Source organism: Enhydra lutris, unplaced genomic scaffold, assembly GCF_002288905.1.
Source record: "Enhydra lutris kenyoni isolate GAN:26980312 unplaced genomic scaffold, ASM228890v2 scaffoldscaffold43, whole genome shotgun sequence".
NCBI classification, from domain to species: Eukaryota; Metazoa; Chordata; class Mammalia; order Carnivora; family Mustelidae; genus Enhydra; species Enhydra lutris.
Genome location: NW_019154127.1, coordinates 12983726 through 13001203, shown reverse-complemented (window position 1 = coordinate 13001203; position 17478 = coordinate 12983726). Strand labels below are relative to the sequence as shown.

The 17478-nt window shown below is 52.9% G+C and overlaps 1 protein-coding gene across 3 annotated transcripts; it reads right to left on the bottom strand.

Annotated features, from left to right (window-relative positions):
• Positions 1–2416: 2416 nt before the first annotated feature.
• Positions 2417–14370, bottom strand: LOC111155738 (NADH:ubiquinone oxidoreductase subunit V3). Of its 3 annotated transcripts, XM_022516104.1 has the most exons (4): positions 14223–14358; positions 13046–13166; positions 5020–6222; positions 2417–2963 (listed from the first exon to the last, which is right to left on the bottom strand). In XM_022516104.1, exons 1-4 carry the CDS (start codon positions 14268–14270, stop codon positions 2800–2802), a joined length of 1536 nt encoding a protein of 511 aa, XP_022371812.1. In that variant the 5' UTR covers positions 14271–14358; the 3' UTR covers positions 2417–2799. The 3 variants fall into 3 exon arrangements, with proteins under 3 accessions (XP_022371812.1, XP_022371814.1, XP_022371813.1); XM_022516106.1 differs by lacking the exon at positions 5020–6222 and having other exon boundaries at positions 14223–14370; XM_022516105.1 differs by lacking the exons at positions 13046–13166; positions 14223–14358 and adding an exon at positions 10454–10505.
• Between the last annotated feature and the right edge of the window lie 3108 nt (positions 14371–17478).

Here is a 17478-nt window from a genome sequence, read left to right as displayed (position 1 = left end):
CTGCCACCACGAGAGGCCCACAGCCAAGAATGGGTTTGCCATTTTTAAAGGTTGTAAGAACAAGACGTGGGACAGTGACTACACAGGGCAAACCTCAAAGAACCCCCCCTCCGGCCCTTCACAGAAAGCCTGACGGCTCACGGGGCTTTGCACTGTTTGCATGTCGTGCGTCAGGCCCGTTCTAGAAACATCTGGCTGCCTCCCACGTGCAAGGTGTGGGGCCGCGGCCAGATGGGCTGGGTGGCGAGCTGGGAGCGGAGGAGCACGTCGCTGGGTTCTGGGTGCTGGCTGAGACCGGCAGGAGAGAACGCCGACCATTCAGACAGAAGCCCGTGCTCGGAGGCAGAACCAGACGAACCGCACAAGCATCTGCTGGTTTTCGGTTATTAAGCAGCTGCTGGGCAACGTCAGGACCAGAATTCCGCATGAGCAAGGGCTGGACTTCCTTGCAGTCCAGGGTATTTCCTGTGACAGGTGGAAGAGAGCAGGCGTCCGGGAAGATGCCACCGTTCTGGTGACAGGGAAAATACAAAAGGGAATGGAATCATTATCTTATTCCACTCGAACCTATTAAACGGGTTTAAAAGCCTTGTGGAGGGGTGTCTGGGCGGCTCGGTCGGTTGAGCAAAGGCTTCTTGGCTTCAGCTCAGGTCATGATCTCAGGGTCATGGGATCGAGCCCTCACTGCCCCTGCCCCTGCCCCATCAGGCTCCACGCTCAGTGGGAGACTGAGATTCTCTCCCTCTGCCCCTCCCCCTGCTCACTCACGCTAGCTCTCAATAAAATCTTAAAAAATAATAAAAAATGAAAAGTTTTAATTAAAAAAAAATTAAAACCCTTGCGGAAACTGAAGCAACACCAACGTTTGTGAATCCCACGTGAGTCATCAGACCGGTTTCTGGAAATCCATTTTAAGGAAACAATACAAAACACAGCACGAGTGACAGTCACACAGACGATTCCAGCTGCGCTGAGAGCAGGGGGACGAGCGAGGATCCAAAAACTGTGCAGCGCGGGCAGGTGGGGCGCTGCTAGAGGACACACCATGGCGGGTCCTGCACATACAGCCGTGGCCAGCACCCCTTGTGTTGGCTCTCAAGCCTTTTTGGAGGTTGGGGGAGAAGGAGCCAACTCCCGGAAAGACTGGAAAATAACCAGCGAAAAACTTCATGCAGGGGCGCCTGGGTGGCTCAGCAGGTTAAATTCTCTGCCTTTGGCTCAGGTCGTGATCTCAGGGTCCTGGGATCGAGCCCCACATTGGGCTCTCTGCTCAGCAGGGAGCCTGCTTCCCCTTCTCTCTGTTTGCCTCTCTGCCTACTTGTGATCTCTGTCTGTCAAATAAATAAAATCTTAAAAAAAAAAAAAAGCTTCATGCAAATGAAAATAACACTCCTACCCTTTGCTGGGTTGAGAGCTGCGGGCCGCAGCGGCAGGAGCAGTCTGGGAAACGCACCGGGGATCTGCACTCCCCTGGCCCCACACACCCCATGAGTCCTGTGGCCGCTATGTGAAGCCAGCTGGGACATGGGAACGCCCTGTGGGACAGCAAACTGTCGTTGTAGGGCGCCATCCTTCTGCTGCCCCTACCCTGAGGGAAGGTGTGGGAAGTGTTAGTAATGGGGGTGCGGGCGTGGCACGGTGGATTCTCGGTTACTGCCCGCTTCCTTTCTTTTGGGTAACGTGGCTCTACTACTTTTACGGTAAAAAAATGTGACGACGAGACTCTCACCGAGGGGCTAAGCCGTCAGAAGTAATAAAAGGCCAGGCAGTGATCACAATCGTAGTTTTCAATTCCGGTGTTCTCACCTGGATTAGCTGGAGAAATGCGGGATTAGAGAAAAATGAACTGTAATTTACAAAGACACTGTGTCGTTTGCTGTGCACCGAAAAGACCAAGGACCAGAATTCAGACGAAGCGACGTATCGTCCAGGAGTCCGGGCCCATCGACAACCGCCGTGTGAGAACAAAGCGAACCACTAGAATGATAGGGATTCGAGGTGGGGCGGCGGGAGGGTCCCCTTCAGGCGGAGCTGAGCCGCCCTAACAAACGGGCCCACCTTCCATAACTGCTTCGGAGTAACCTCACCGGACGGGACTCTCTCCCAGGAGATGGTTTATTTCGTCCCCACCGGGCGCCGGTGCAGAGACACCGCCCACCACCACCCAAGTCCCTCCCCACACTACTCGCACCCCAGGCGTGAGTGACGCTACCGTGAGTGCTGGAAGGCCCCGCGGCCGACCCAGAAACCCTCTGTAGCCTGAAGAGCCCAGAGTCCGCCGTGGCCATCGGGGGCAGAGCTGCTCTGCCGGACCCCACGAAACCAACCTCCGGCCCCAACCCCACCCCGCTGAACACATCCCCGAGCTGACAGCCTATGCCCGACGCAGGTGAACAAAAGGCTTCTGTTCCTTCTCTAATACTGAAGCGCTGTAACTCAGTGTTTATTTTCTTTGCAGTACAGTGGTTGGAACCAGAACTCCTAGTCTGGCTTTCCCAAGAACCAGGTCTGCCATACTTGAAGGTATCACTACATTCACCAGCGCCGAGCTGGTGAGACAGACTAACGACAGACCGGGGAGCAGACACAGCGGATCGCAGCGATGCAAGGTGCCCACGACTCTCTGAGGCTACGGCTCACGGGCAAACCCCGTGTACAGAAGCGTCTGAACGCACAGCTACACGAAGTGCCGCGAATTCGCTGTTCGCCGCCAACGGACAGGGATCACGCACGGCATGGCCGGAGCGGGTTTTATTCTGCTGCCCAGGCACCGGAAGCGTTCTTCTGTCAAGGGAGCGCTCAGTGGCGAGGGGACTCCCGTCCGGAAGAGGGCTGGGGCATCCTGAACTTGGACAGGTCCAGGTTGAGGTCTAAGAAGGTGTACGGGGTGTAGTCATGGTGCTGGAGGTTCCTGTACGTGGTGTTATCGAACGGCTCGGCGGGGCTGGCGGCTTGAGCGGGCTCTGCGGGGGGGAAAGCGAGACCTGTGAGGACACGGGACAGAAGGGCGTCCGCGGGCGCACCCAGCACTCCTCACACACCCTGCCTGAAATAAATGGTCCAAACAGAAAAGCCTGTGAAAGCAACAGGGTCTTCAGAAGCAAAATAAAGGAACGAGCTGAAAACGTTTCCAAAAACACACCCGCTTCCCAATGGGACGGTTGCGAGTCGTTAACACCCGACTTCGTAGAACTCTGAAAATGCCTACGGTTACGGGGTCATCTTCAGGCCACTTAAAGATGCAGGAAAGACCCCAGATCTGTCAGAGAGCGGTCTCATTTCAAACCACCAGCAGGGAAAACTGTTCCAAAGCGAGCCTGCTAAGAATCGTCAGACTCTGTTTTAACGACACAACCACACAGCTCGAGGGGGATGGAAATGACGTGTCGAGTTTTCAACTTTTTCTGAAAAAGTTGTTGGTATACTGTAGATTCAGACTAAAATATATAAACTGGAAACTTTCTTCCTGTGGAGAACGTCTGGTCATCCTAGAAGTCCAAGTGTGTGGTTGAAGCAAAGGAAATGCAGCCCTTCCTGCCCCGGGGTCAGGCGGTGTCAGAGGGCAGAGGTGTGGCTCTCGGGGGCTGCGGGTGGCGTGCCTACTGGTCCGGGACTTCTAACAATGGGGCTCTCCCAACTTCTACCTGGGGGGCACGGAAAAGGACCTAAATAGATTCCCTACTTGGATTCATAGCAAATGTTTTGTTTTTCATGTGTTCAGTTGTATTAAACAAAAACAATGTCTTATTCAGACCTGACACCTTTTCAATCTCGAGGAGAGCCTCCCGATGCGTGTAGGGACATCTTCAGAGCAGATACACGGATGGTGCTAACTGAAGGGAAATGGGGTTCAGAAAACTCGTGTGAAAATCAAGCCCGCCAGAGGCAAGGGGCCAGGCAGCAGGGGCAGGAACACTGCCCAGGGACACCTGCAAGTGGGCCGTGCTCCAGGGCAGTGGCGGCCTCAGCCTCCGAAGGGCACAAGGAATGCAGGAAAAAGAACACGTCCGTAAAAAATCAGAAGAAAACTGTTTTCAAAATCGTTTGCAATGTGCAAACCCTGTCGTCATCCTAAAGTCTGGGCATTGCCCTGCAGTTTACGGCAGAAGGACCGAAGCAGTGCGGTTCTTGACGCCTTGACCAGTCTGACAAGCGCGGGCACTTCTGTATATTAATGAAAGAGGGAGAAAACGGAGAGAAGAAAAGCCATAAATTCTGTCCACACGACACAACCAGTAACAACAACGACCACAAAGTGGACATGAGGCAAGAGGGGGCGGCCTCAGGAAGACCACAGAGCAAACAGGAAGGGGCCGCGGCTGTTAGTAATGCATTTTACAGACATTCTGCGGAGCCTGGCTCTGCGCCCAGAGCCCTCCCTGCCCGCCTGCCTTGACCCAGCGACAGCACAAGCCCTCTACACATGTCAGTGCATCGCCACACGGTAGCGCAAAAGGAACAAAATACTAAACATTTATGACAGCGAAAGAGCCCTTCATAAAAATTCAGTATGGGAAAACAGAATAGCCCACCGTGTTTTTTGGGTAAATCAGAGAAGGAAGCATCATCCTGGGGAAAGAAGACGGAAGCTGCTCCGGGCGCACCTGGGCCGCTCGCTGCTCACTGAGTTATCCCCAAACCGGGCTTGCCCCTCAGGCCTAAGGAATGGAAAGGCACCGCTCCCTGGAGGCCTGCCCCACAGGGTGAGCACGGCCCACCGGAGTCCCCCAGACCCCTTCCACGGAGAAGAGGCTCTGCAAGTCAAGGTCAAGGGAAAGGACATTAAACAGCTGGGGAGGGGGGTGGGGGGGCCAGAAATGACCCAGGCCTCCTGCCTCCCCTTCCGCCTAAATGGAAAGTGCCCCGGGGCTGTGCCAATTCCGATAGTCCTCTGCTTATCTGAGACCCGGCCCGGGGCCCACTGCTACCGCAGACACTTCTTCACACCGCCTGGGCCTCCAGCGGCCCGCCACCCGCACGGGAAAGGAGGTTCTCGAGAGAGCAGAGGTCAAGGTATACCCTGTGTGTCGTCCCGCTCTGCCGGGCCAGGCGTCGACGCCGTCTCGTCCTTTCCCTCGAGCTCCAGGGCTGCCGGCTTCCCATGCTGTACTGGTGGTACCTGGTCTCCCAGTGTCTCCTCTCGAGCCTGCAGGACTCCTCCCATTATCTGCTCTCCAGAACCTTCCCTGCCGACCGGGGGAAACGCCCCCTCCCCATCGCGTTCCAGGACCTGTTTCTCCAAACGCCCATCTCTGGTCTCAGGAGGTGCCTGCAGCTGCCCCGCTGCTCTGCTTGCTTCTAACGACGACACAGGGCTGCCAGCCGGCTGTGTAGACAAGCCTGACGTCGTGGGCGCGGGGCTGCCCGCCGGCTGTGTAGACAAGCCTGACGTCGTGGGTGCGGGTGCGGGGCTGCCAGCTGGCTGTGTAGACAAGCCTGACGTCGTGGGCGCCGGTGCGGGGCTGCCCGCCGGCTGTGTAGACAAGCCCGACTTCACATGGTCAGGTGAGGCTTTTTTAACTTCCAGTGGTTTGGGACTTTCTTTATCTTTCTCACTTGATCTAAGTATTTTCCCCATTTGTTTCTCCTTTACGTTTTGCTTCATCAACTCCTTATCTGCTTGCAACCTGGGTGCTGTGGTTTTCAGTTTGGTGTCTTTTCTGTCCTCTAGTGGCTTCACAGGGGCCCCTTTCTTCTTTGCCTGCCGGGGCCTCTCTGGAGGGCTCAGGTCTGGCTGTCCCTGCTCGGACCGGGTCTTCTCTTTGGTGGAAGCTGCGATTTTGGGGGCTCCGCTTTCAAGCGAACGGGAGGCCTGCGGTTTGGGAAGGCCTCCTCTGCCCCTGCTCGTCACCGGAGGGTCAACTGTGGAGCCGCCGCCCTCCTCATCAGACTCCGAGTCAGAGGAGCTGGACGACGAGGACGAGGACGAGGATCCATCTGTCCCTCCCCTGTTCTCTTGAACAGCTCTGGACTCCGAACCCTCTTTTCTGAATGGAGGCATAACTTTTTGAGGAAACTCTACCAAAGTCTTTCTTGACAAAAACTCTGGAACCCCTTCATCTGTGAATAGCACGCTATCCTCAGGACTGGGGCGAGGGCTAGCTACCCTCCCGCCCAGATTCACAACTGATGGGTAAGAACTGGGTGAAGACAAGTTTTTAGACAATTCAGCTGCTGCTGGGGTGGCTAGTAGCTTGCCCCTCTCCTTTGGTTCCACTACATCTAGGAAATGGCATAAAGAGGAATATTATTTTCAGTAATTTGTAAAACAATCTAAATTTATCAGTAAGTCAAAGACATTTCATTACTAACAACTTGTAATCATAATATTTTCAACATAATCAGCCTAAGAAATGTTCCAGGAGAACGCATTCTTAGGTCAAAGCCAAGCCACGTGATAGGGAACAGTAAGACACATGAAGATTTTTCTTCACAGCTGAAATATTTAAAAACAGGGATTTTTACCAACAGAAGTAACAAACTTGTCTCCACTTTTCACAATAAGAACTTCTTTGATGATAATTTCACCCAAATTTCAAATAGTTAAACTATAAAGATATTTCCAAATGACTACTGAGGGTTTTAGAAATGGGTAATTTCTTATCTTTAAAAAACTGATGGTTCTCAAATGTTAAGAAAGTCATCCACAGAGAATGAGCCCGAACTTTCTGGGAACCCCCCCCCCCTGCAAATCATGGGACACTTGGGTGGCTCAGTGGGTTAAGCCTCTGCCTACAGCTCAGGTCATGATCTCAGGGTCCTGGGATTGAGCCCCGCATCAGGCTCTCTGCTCAGCGGGGAGCCTGCTTCCCCCCCCCCCCCCCGCTTCCCTCTCTGCCTACTTGTGTCTCTGTCTGTCAAATAAATAAAATCTTAAAAAACAAAAACAAAAACCAGGACAGGGACAAGCACCTGGTTTGCATTTGGGTGTGTGCATGCAAGTGCGTGTGCGAATGCTGGGAGGGGGGTGACAGGGTGGGGAGAATGTCATTCAAATGAACGTGCCCCACGGGGAAGAGAAGTCCTTCAAAATCACAAGTCATCTGGGGACTTCCTCGGCCACAGAAAAGTATTACACAACCGAAAAGGTCTAAAATAACTTGGTGCGTATATCATTAGAAACAACAAGTTTTGAGCTTGGGAGGGGCGGGAGGAGACAGAATAAGTGCTAATGTAAAACCCTTGCATTTTGTAGAGTCAATCATTAAAAAAATAAGATTGCATAGTACGCTGATCAGAACCAACTTCATTCAATTTTCTCGGGTAGTAAATCTTTTCTAACCACAGAAATTTGAAGAAAAATATAAGACAAGTGTTGTAAGTTACAACTACTTTCCAAATCTAAAGCAAAACTTAAAAATACACTGCAGCGGAGCAGACGCCAGATGCAGCGGCTTTGTTCTCAGGTGCCAGAGTCTATCTCATCCTAAAGAGACCTCGACCCTTCTTCTCTCAAGTGGAAAGAAGCGTAGTCCTGACTTTACTGTCTTCCCAGTATCCACAGCGGCTTCTCACTGTTCTCTGGGCTCTGGGACCTACACGTGACAGGAGGACAGGAAATGCAGAAAATGGAGGAATAACCACAAATCGGAAACGGGCCACTGAGAAGAAAGTGGGCGCGTTAAGGGCTTGATGGCCCAGCCAGAGCAGATCGTGGCGGCTCACGCCCACACCCTGCACCACCACCCCCTCCAGCCCCGGCATCCCCACGGCAGCCACCACTGGCCCCTCGGCCAGCACCAGCTCTGCCGCCTCCACGCGCGGCAGGCCCAGGGTCTGTATTCCGAATGCCCTGACTCTCAGAACACACACGAACTCTGGGACCACATTCAACACAAAAACGAGGCAAAGGAGGGGTGCCTGGGGGACTTGGCTGTCAAGTGTCTGCCTTCGGCTCAGGTCATGATCCTGGGGGGTCCTGGGATCGAGCCCCGTGTCATGTTCCCTGCTCGGCGGGAAACCTACTTCTCCCTCTCCCACTCCCCCTGCTTGTGTTCCCTCTCTCGCTGTCAAATAAATAAATTAAGTCTTAAAAAAAAATTAGGCAAAGGAGGGTATGCACACTTGAACTCTCTCTAGACTGTACCTAAATTAGCTCAGAAACTTCTAGTGGCCCCCACACCCACTAGCCTAAATTTTCTTTTTTTTTTTTTTTTAAGATTTTATTTATTTATTTGACAGACAGAGATCACAAGTAGGCAGAGCAGCAGGCAGAGAGAGAGGAGGAAGCAGGCTCCCTGCTAAGCAGAGAGCCCGATGCGGGGCTCGATCCCAGGACCCAGGTGGGAGCATGACCTGAGCCGAAGGCAGAGGCTTTAACCCACTGAGCCACCCAGGCGCCCCTAAATTTTCTAAGTATGAAAAGTTACGTTAAAATAGGGAGTATCTTAGATAAACTGCTTTGAATAGAAAAGTTACAACACCTGAATCTTCCAAAATGTTGTTGTGGGGATTTAAAAAATTGCAAACTAAGTTATCAAAATTACATTGTAGGTTGGTTTATTGCCTACTGAAAACGGAAAGAAAATTTCAAATGGGATCAACAGTGGTATTGCTTAGAAACTGAAAAGGAAATTTCTATAGTATGAAATAAAAATGTTTTAAGGTGTCTTTTTTTAAAAATTTTATTTATTTATTTGACAGACAGAGATCACAAGCAGGCAGAGAAGCAGGCAGAGAGAGAGGAGGAAGCTGGCTCCCTGCTGAGCAGAGAGCCTGAAGCAGGGCTCGGTCCCAGGACTCTGGGATCATGACCCAAGCTGAAGGCAGAGGCTTTAACCCACTGAGCCACCCAGGCACACCATTAAGGTGTCTTATATTCATGCTAAAATTATTGGAAGAATTCCACAGAAAGGCCAAGAGACTAAAATAAAGTATTGCATTTTGCATTTTTAAAAAGTATTTTATGGGGGCGCCTGGGTGGCTCAGGGGGTTAAGCCTCTGCCTTCGGCTCAGGTCATGATCTCAGGGTCCTGGGATCGAGCCCCGCATCGGGCTCTCTGCTCTGCGGGGAGACTGCTTCCTCCTTTCTCTCTCTCTGCCTGCCTCTCTGCTTACTTGTAATCTCTCTCTGCCAAATAAATAAATAAAATCTTTAAAAAAAATAAAAATAAAAATAAAAAATATTTTATGTATTTGAGAGAGAGAGAGAGAGAGAGAGCACACACACAAGAGAGTGCGAGCTGGGGGGACAGGCAGAGGGAAAGGGAGAAGTGGACTCCCTGCTGAGAAAGAAGCCTGATGTGGGGACTGGATCCCAGGACCCCGAGATCATGACCTGAGCCAAAGGCAGATGCTTCACCGACTGAGCCACCCAGGTGCCCCTGCATTTTGCTTTTCAATGAGCTGATTTCTGACCTAGTGCAGCACAGGGCCGGGGTCCACTTGGGACTCAGAAGGAAGTTGCCACATGGGTCCAGAGTTGCCACTAAGAGCCACTATTCCGGAGACCGCACTCCGCCGCGCAGTGCAGAATGTCACTGGAAGAAAGCTGTCCCGTGTAGAGGACCGACGGCTCTCACCTTATGACCCTACTGGCTTGTTCTCATGAAACCTCTATCTGGAGGCAGGAAGCCCATACGCTGTGAGTTCTAGTTTGATGCTGACCTTCCTTGACAAACATAGGAAAGTGCATCGCTCCCTAACTCTAGCCAGGGAGGCTCAGCACAGGCCAGGGACGTCCGCGAACTGTTTCCACTGTCAGAGACCAGATAAACGACCACAGCAGCCTACACACAGTAAAGGTCTACGAGCTCTAGCAACAGCACCGAGAGAAGTCCTACTGCTACTCTATCTCCTCTCAAAACGGAACCTGTCCTTCCCCAATCTCTTTTCTACTCATGAAAAATGAGGGCATGACCTTCAAGTTTTTAGTGGTCTCCCTAACAAAGCCTTTTTTTTTTTTTAAAGTTTTTATTTTTAAATAATCTCTACGTCCAACGTGGGGCTCGAACTTACAACCCTGAGATCAAGACTTGCGCGCGCCCCCGACCGAGCCAGTTGGGCACCCCCAGTGGTCTCCTTGTTAGAGGCAAAAATGACTATTACTGTTTGAAGTGGATTAGCTCCGTCAGAATTCTTCTGTACCTTCTCACTCGGTCACAGAACTAATCTTGGCCAAAAAGCACACTCAAAAACAAACACATGTTTCCACAACTGCTACTCAAATTTTATATGCTAATTAAAACTTTTCCTTTTGTACATGTACAGGACTATAAAGTTGGGGTTTTTTTTGTTTTGTTTTTTAAAGATTTTATTTATTTATTTGACAGACAGAGATCACAAGTTGGCAGAGAGGCAGGCAGAGAGAGAGGAGGAAGCAGGCTCCCCGCTGAGCAGAGAGCCCGATGTGGGGCTCGATCCCAGGACCCTGAGATCATGACCTGAGCCGAGGGCAGAGGATTTAACCCACTGAGCCACCCAGGCGCCAAAGTTGGGGTTTTTTAATGAATACCTGAGAATTGAGATTTTTTTTCCAGAGGCAGAACAGCACAGCGATGAACGGTACAGACAGTGGGGCATTACCGGCTGGGTTCACGTCTGGCTCCACCACTGCCCTATGTGGGACCTTGGGCAGCTCACGGAGCTCTTCCCGCCTCGACTCTGTTGTCTATACCGCTGGGACAGTAACAGTGTCCACTCACAGGGTGCTGGGGACCAGACGAGAGACTGGATGGAGTGCCTGGGACAGTGCCTGGCACCTGGTTAGGAATAAATACAGCAAAGCCCTATTTCCGGAGAGTCCTCACTTTTCAAACTGAAGTGAGGACTGGAAATGGACGATTAACTCTGGCTTCCCGACAGATTCTTTACAAAGTGACACAGGAGTTATTAAGTCAACGATTAAGTTATTAAGTCAATACCGACTGAGGCAAAACCCAGCTAGTGCCTGCATTCAAAGGAACATCAAAGCCGGGGAGCCCGGTGGTTCTGCGGGATGGGGGACCTACAAGGAGACCCTGGACTGGGGCATCTGTGCTGGCGCCCCCCCTCGGGAGGGACGCGTGGGCCACAAGAAGCTGGAGCTCCAGACGCAGTGAGCCAGAAGGCGCTCTGTCACCCCGGGGTCCTGCCTCTGAGGCAGACCCTTTGACTAGAGATGCGACACCAAGGGTGGGCGCTTGGGGCCCAGTGTGCATGCAGGCAGCTTCCGTTGGAGCGTCCGAAGCCACGGATGGACAGGGCTTCAAGCTGGCTAAGTGCCCGGCAAGAAGAGCCTCTTCCGGTCTGCCGACTACTGACACTTTGGCGGACACAGAGACCTGCACACGTCCATTTAGAAGCATTCTTTCTTTTTCCTCACACACGGATGAGAGATTTTTAAATTATGGGACACAAACGTGCTGTGCGTTATCACCTCCCGCTGGCCCTGCTCCGGCAGGGAGGCTCTGCGTCCAGGGCCGGGAACGACACAGGCCGGAGCCCAACTCCCAGCTCGGTGCTCCCTTCTCGTAACTGCACCCAGAACCGTCCCAAGACCCAGCACCCATCCCGCTCACATATCCATTAGCCCAGTGCCATTAGCCTAGGACGGAGGAGCGCAGATACAGGACTAAAAGCCACCACAGGCAGCGATAACCTAAGTCGAGATGAAACTTATCATCGGTGCGCACTGACAGACACCGAACACGTGCCAGGCACAGTGCGGAATCGAACTGACATTCCAGCTGTAAACGTCTTTTAGGAGAGATCATGGTGCTGTGGTTTTGCTAAAAAGGGGAAAAAAAGGATACTGGGTTTAACACTGGACTGAGTTAAACAGAACAGAACATTCTGAATTAAACAGAATTTGCCTGAGCTGCCATCCAGAAGGGGTGTTTCCTCAGCCAACATCGACAGGGCAGGAAAGGCAGCCGGGGGCCAGCACACCCAACAATGGGCCAATATTTTAAATGCTGCCAATGGTTCTGTGTGCCTACTAAGGAGGAACAAAGCAAAAACTAACTAAGCACTTTCAAATACTCAAACTGAGGAAATGGAAAACGAAAATAAGACCAACTCAGATGATCATTCCAAACCACATATAAAGGTCTGCAGAGACTACAATATACATCTTTAATTTTTTTAAGATTTTAAGTAATCTCTACACCCAGTGTGGGGCTCAAACTCACAACCTAGAGATCGAGTTTTACGCTCCACTGACTGAGCCAGTCAGGTGTCCCTATAGTTATTGGTAATGAACAGGCATTACAAAAGAAAATTACCGGAAGTATTTAAAATATACTGTTGCCTCTTCTATTTTCCTTCCATGAGGATATGCTACATCGTGTTTGGGAGGAGAAGAAAGAAGTAAAAATGCAATCAGCAATCAGTCAAAATGACTATGGAAACAGCTGGACACTGATCAGACATGGAGCTTCATCAAAGTAAGTTGTAATGGAAAACGGTGCTTGTCCTTAACTCCCTCTCCATGGTCATAAAAGGATGCTTGCAACCCTGGACCATGGCCAACCAAAGTCTGAGTTTCAGAGACACTGAGAAAAGCCACAACTGGGGGAAGAAAAGCCAGGTGGATTTCTGAGCTGCCACGGGACTGTGGGATCTATACTTGGGCCATCTCAATGCCCCAATCTTTGCACTCTGCACCCCTTGCTACGTGTTAGAGTATGGCTCTTAAGAAACAGGCAGAACTGGTTTGGGGCTAAATATTGGGTCAAACGCTGTTACATGTCTGATGTGTTTGGGCTAAAATCCGTCACAGATCTTACATCTGATTATAATCTGGACACTGCTAGAAATGAATCAGGGGCTCCTGGGTGGCTCAGTGGGTTAAAGCCTCTGCCTTCGGCTCAGGTCATGATCCCGGGGTCCTGGGATCAAGCCCCGCGTCGGGCTCTCTGTTCAGCAGGGAACCTGCTTCCCCTCTCTCTCCGCCTGCCTCTCTAACCACTTGTGATCTCTGTCTGTTAAGTAAATTAAAAAAATCTTTAAAAAAAAAGAAATGAAGAATCACATCATGTAGTCAGTAGAACTTCTCATGCTTGGAAAGTAGGCTGCTTTATTTACTCTGCATTCTCCTTCCCTTAGGACATCATTAAAATCTTACTTTTTGGTGGACTTTGCCTCTTGGAATTCGGCGGCAGTCCCTTTTCGGTCTTCCCTGATTCTGCAGAGAGGGAAACCGTGGAAGCAAGTCCTCGACACACTCGTGCTTCTAGGAGCACAGTCTGAGAGAAGAACGAACAGATACAGACATTTTAGAGCAAAGCCATTCGGAAGCTGCGCGACACAGAAATACTACGTGTCATTACTAGTCATTCACATGGTCTACTTCTCACAGCCATTACAATTTCCAAAACATGTGTATTACGGAAATTTTGGAAAATACCAAAAAAACTGTAAGAAAAACCCCCCACAGGACAGTCGTTATTAACTACGTAACTGCGAGAAAAGCCAAGACAGCTGCTCCCGGGCACACTGTGCTGTAGCCCCGATCACCGACCAACCCACAAAGTACTGATTCTTCCTGTAAAACGCTCTCCCACGCCTAGAGCGCTAAGCAGAAGAGACACCGTCCGGCTGTCGCTCACGCGTACGCGAGTGACCACCACTTCCGAACCGCTTACAGGGCGAGCGGCGACCGTCTAACGGACCGGCAAGCACTGGGTGCACAGCCGGCGCGGCCGAGCGCTCTTCCCGAAGCCGGCGCGGAGGGGCTGCCTCTGCTGTGCGCGCGAAGGTAAACGCGTGTCCTACGTTCACGACCGCAAGCAGGGCCGTGTACGCGGCCGCGCAAACAATCGCTCGGAACCTGGGGCCTCCGGGGCTCGACGGCGGACCCTGAAGCCGAACCCCGCCACCTGCACTGAACCGTCCGCGCTTTCCTAAGAGCCGCCACGAATGTAAGTCCCGGGAGACGGCCTTATTTCCACCCGGCAAGAACGCCCTCGTCCCTTCCCGTCCTCACAGGCGGGGTCAGGCAGGCGGGCGCCCCGCGGAGGCCCGGTGCGTCACCCGCGGAGCCAGGCCCCTCCGAGCTCCCTCCTCCCCTCTGCGGCCTGAACACGAGGTCAAGACGCTGTCCTCAACGGTCCCGACGCCGGGGGCTTCCCGGGGGATCGCGGTCCGCCGAGGGGCTGGGGCCCGGCTAGTGCCCGCCCCAGCGGCCACCCCCGGGCCCGCGCCCTCCCCTGAACCCGGGAGGCGGGTCAGCGGCCAGCAGGACGGCTGGGGATGGCTCTGGCCCCACACGGGCTCCCGCCGCCGGCCCGGCTCCCCTGTACCTTCAGCGCCGCGGACGGTCCTCGCCGCAGCAGAAGAGAGGACGCCATGACGGGGACACCGGGAAGGACCTGGCGAGGGCCGGAGGAGCCGGAGGTCGCGCCGGGACTGACGTCACCGCGGCGCGCGCACCACCGGCGAAGTCCCGCCCCCAGGGCCGAAGGCGCCAATCACAGGGAGGCACGGGGGCGGGGCCGAGGCCGGGACGTGCGGGCGCATCCCAGCCTCCTCCGCTCCGCCGCTCAGGCCCCGCCCCCGGGCGGCGCTGCCAGTCACCGGCGGGGCAGTCCCGGCGCGCGGCCGTGGGTGTGTTCTGCGGCGTCCTTGTCCGCTGAGGGCGTCCTTTCCGTCCGGCGCGGACTTCAGGCCGTACCCGGGCACGGGCACTGACCCGCAGTCGCCTGTCTGGTGGCCGCGCGCACGTCAGCCCCGGCCTCGGCGGCCCCTGGCGACGGGTCGGACGCAGCCCGCGGGCGCGGTGGGCAGTGGACGCCGCTGCTCGTCGCCAGTGCTGCCGTAACCTCGGGCGGGGCCCTGGGCGCGCTGAGCCCGGCGGCGGAGCAGGCGGCTCGGGGGTGCAGGCCGCACCGACCGGGTGTCGGCGGCTCGCAGAGCGGAGGCCCGGGTGCGCGGAGAAGCGGGACCGGCCTGGTCGGCTCCGCCGTCCGTCGCGCCTCCCTGCCCCCATCCTGCCCCGTCCGGGGACTCCTGGACGGACGAGCCCACTCCTCCGACTGCGGGGACCGCGGGGAGACCCGGGGCAGGATCGATGGGCAGAACCCGGTCCCCCAGCCCCGTAGCCAAGGGGACTCGAGAATGGAACGCAACCTGCCACCAGTCTCCCAGGGGCAGAGCGACAAGCCCGAGATCTTCGGATAATAATGCGAAAGGGGTCCTTGGTCTCTGCAGAAGGGAAAACCTTGACAACAGATTTATCCTTTTTCTAAAAAAATGATTTTGTTTATTTATTTGACAAAGAGATCACAAGCAGGCAGAGAGGCAGGCAGAGGGGGTTAGCAGGCTCCCCGCTGAGCAGAGATCCCGATGTGGGGCTCAATCCCAGGACCCTGAGATCATGACCCGAGCGGAAGGCAGAGGCTTAACCTACTGAGCCACCCAGGCGCCCCAGATTTATCCTTTTCTAAAAATATTTATTTATTTATTTATTTATTTTTAGTTGAGCGAGAACAAGCACGGGAAGGGGCAGAGGGAGAGGAAGAAGCACGCTCCCCGCTGAGCAGGGAGCAGCGTTCAGGACTCCATGCCAGACTCCATCCCAGGACCCTGGAATCATGCTTGGCTTGAGCTGACTTGGAGGCAGAGGCTTAACCCACTGAGCCATCCAGTTGCCCCAACAGAATTCTCCTTTACTCAAACCAAATGTACTCTCGTCTCCAGCGGAAAGTTCAAGCTTGCCTTGTAAAGCCTCAACAATAAAGTGTCTGCCTCAAGAATAACATGAAAAGGCCAACCCCACTGGGACCAGTGTGGTCACTGGTCACAGTGGCCTGAGGAGAGCTCACCCACTGATGAGGGAACAGAAGGCAAACTGGGGACAAAGCAGAAGCTGACACCCCACAACTCCCCCCCCCCCATGGAATATATGTGGCATCCCTCAGGCACTCCTGACTGCCCTTAAGGAAAAACAAGCAGTTCACTTGCAGGGATCACAGTCCTGCAAGGCCTGCATCTCCCTCCATTTACATGTGTCCTAGTGATGTACAAGGAGGAAGCTTTCTTATCGGTAGCCAAACTTCCAGAGACCCATAACTTTCCTGAAACCATAACATCACCCTCCCCTCCATAAAATTGAGGGAGGGTGAGGCAGAAGGAAATGTAAATAAAACAGTTTCTTTTAAACCTGCAGACCATTGGTGAGGTCGTGTGTGATAGGAGGAATGTAACACTCTTCCAGGAAGCTCCCAACTATCTTACTGTTAACGCCTTACTAGAAGGTTAAACAACCTTAACTTGACAATAGCAAGGCCTCTGGTATCCTGTGAGTCTTCTTTAACATATGAAAGTTCCTCCTAAAAACCTCCCCTTTTCCTCACGGACCCCATAGTAGATAATCAGCCACACTCACAACCCCCGGGGGGGGGGCAGCCAATCTTTCTGCCCACAAGTCCTGTCCCCATGCTTTAATAAGCCACCATTGTACACCAAAGATGTCTCAAGAATTCTTTCTTGACTGTAGGCTCTGGACCTCACCCCACCGAACCTTACCTATATTCCCGAACCCCATCAGTATGATTGAGGGGACCCCTGGCAAAGAAGAGACACCGGGACTGGGGGGAGGCGTTCTGGTGGTTTTCCAAAGAAGCAGTGAGATTGCGGGTGAAGGTAACTATGGCAACAAGGCAAGACCAAGGTCTGAGCTTGGAGGGAGCAGGACCTACTGGGAAGCTAACACCTGCAGTCAGGGAGGACAGCAGGGGTGTCCATCAGGACGAGGGAACAGAAAGGACAGGGCCAAAGTGCAAGAAGCAAGTACAAAGGAAGGAAAATGCAGGAAAATCGAAGAAGCGATGCCGGAGGGAGGGGGTCTGTGCCTTCAGGAGTATTTGCAGAGCGGGGATTATACCGCGTTTTCCGATCAGCTGGAAACCCGTAGACTGGATTCCATTTCTCCTGCACCTATCACCTTGCCCAGCGAGAAATAACTCAGCAGTTTTTAGGCAAAAACCTCAGAAACTTACGTTTGCCTGTATTTCCTTATTAATCACACAAAGACCTATCTAAGTTACTCCAAATCCCCCTTCAGTCTCCTGAAGCCCAATTAAACATCTTTTTTTTTTTAAAGATTATTTATTTGACAGAGATCACAAGTAGGCAGAGAGGCAGGCAGAGAGAGAGGAGGAAGCAGGCTCCCCGCTGAGCAGAGCCCGATGTGGGGCTCGATCCCAAGACCCTGAGATCATGACCCGAGTTGGAGGCAGACGCTTTAACCCACTAAGCCATCCAGGTGCCCCCAATTAAAAGTCTTTTTTTTTTAAATAACCACAAAATGGAGCATCACTTGGACCCAACCCTGGGCTCAAAGGTGTTTGGGCCGAAAAGGAAAATAAAAATCCTCAGGTTCCTGCGGTCCTTACACATACATGCGTTCTTGCCCAAGACGCACACGCTTTTTAAGCCCCAAAGGAAATGTGTTATGGCATTTTCTGTGTAAGTTAACACAACTTAATTATATGTTTTACATTGTTGGGTCCCCCCAAAATTGGGTACCCCAATAATGGGTCCGTGATTAAAGGAGCG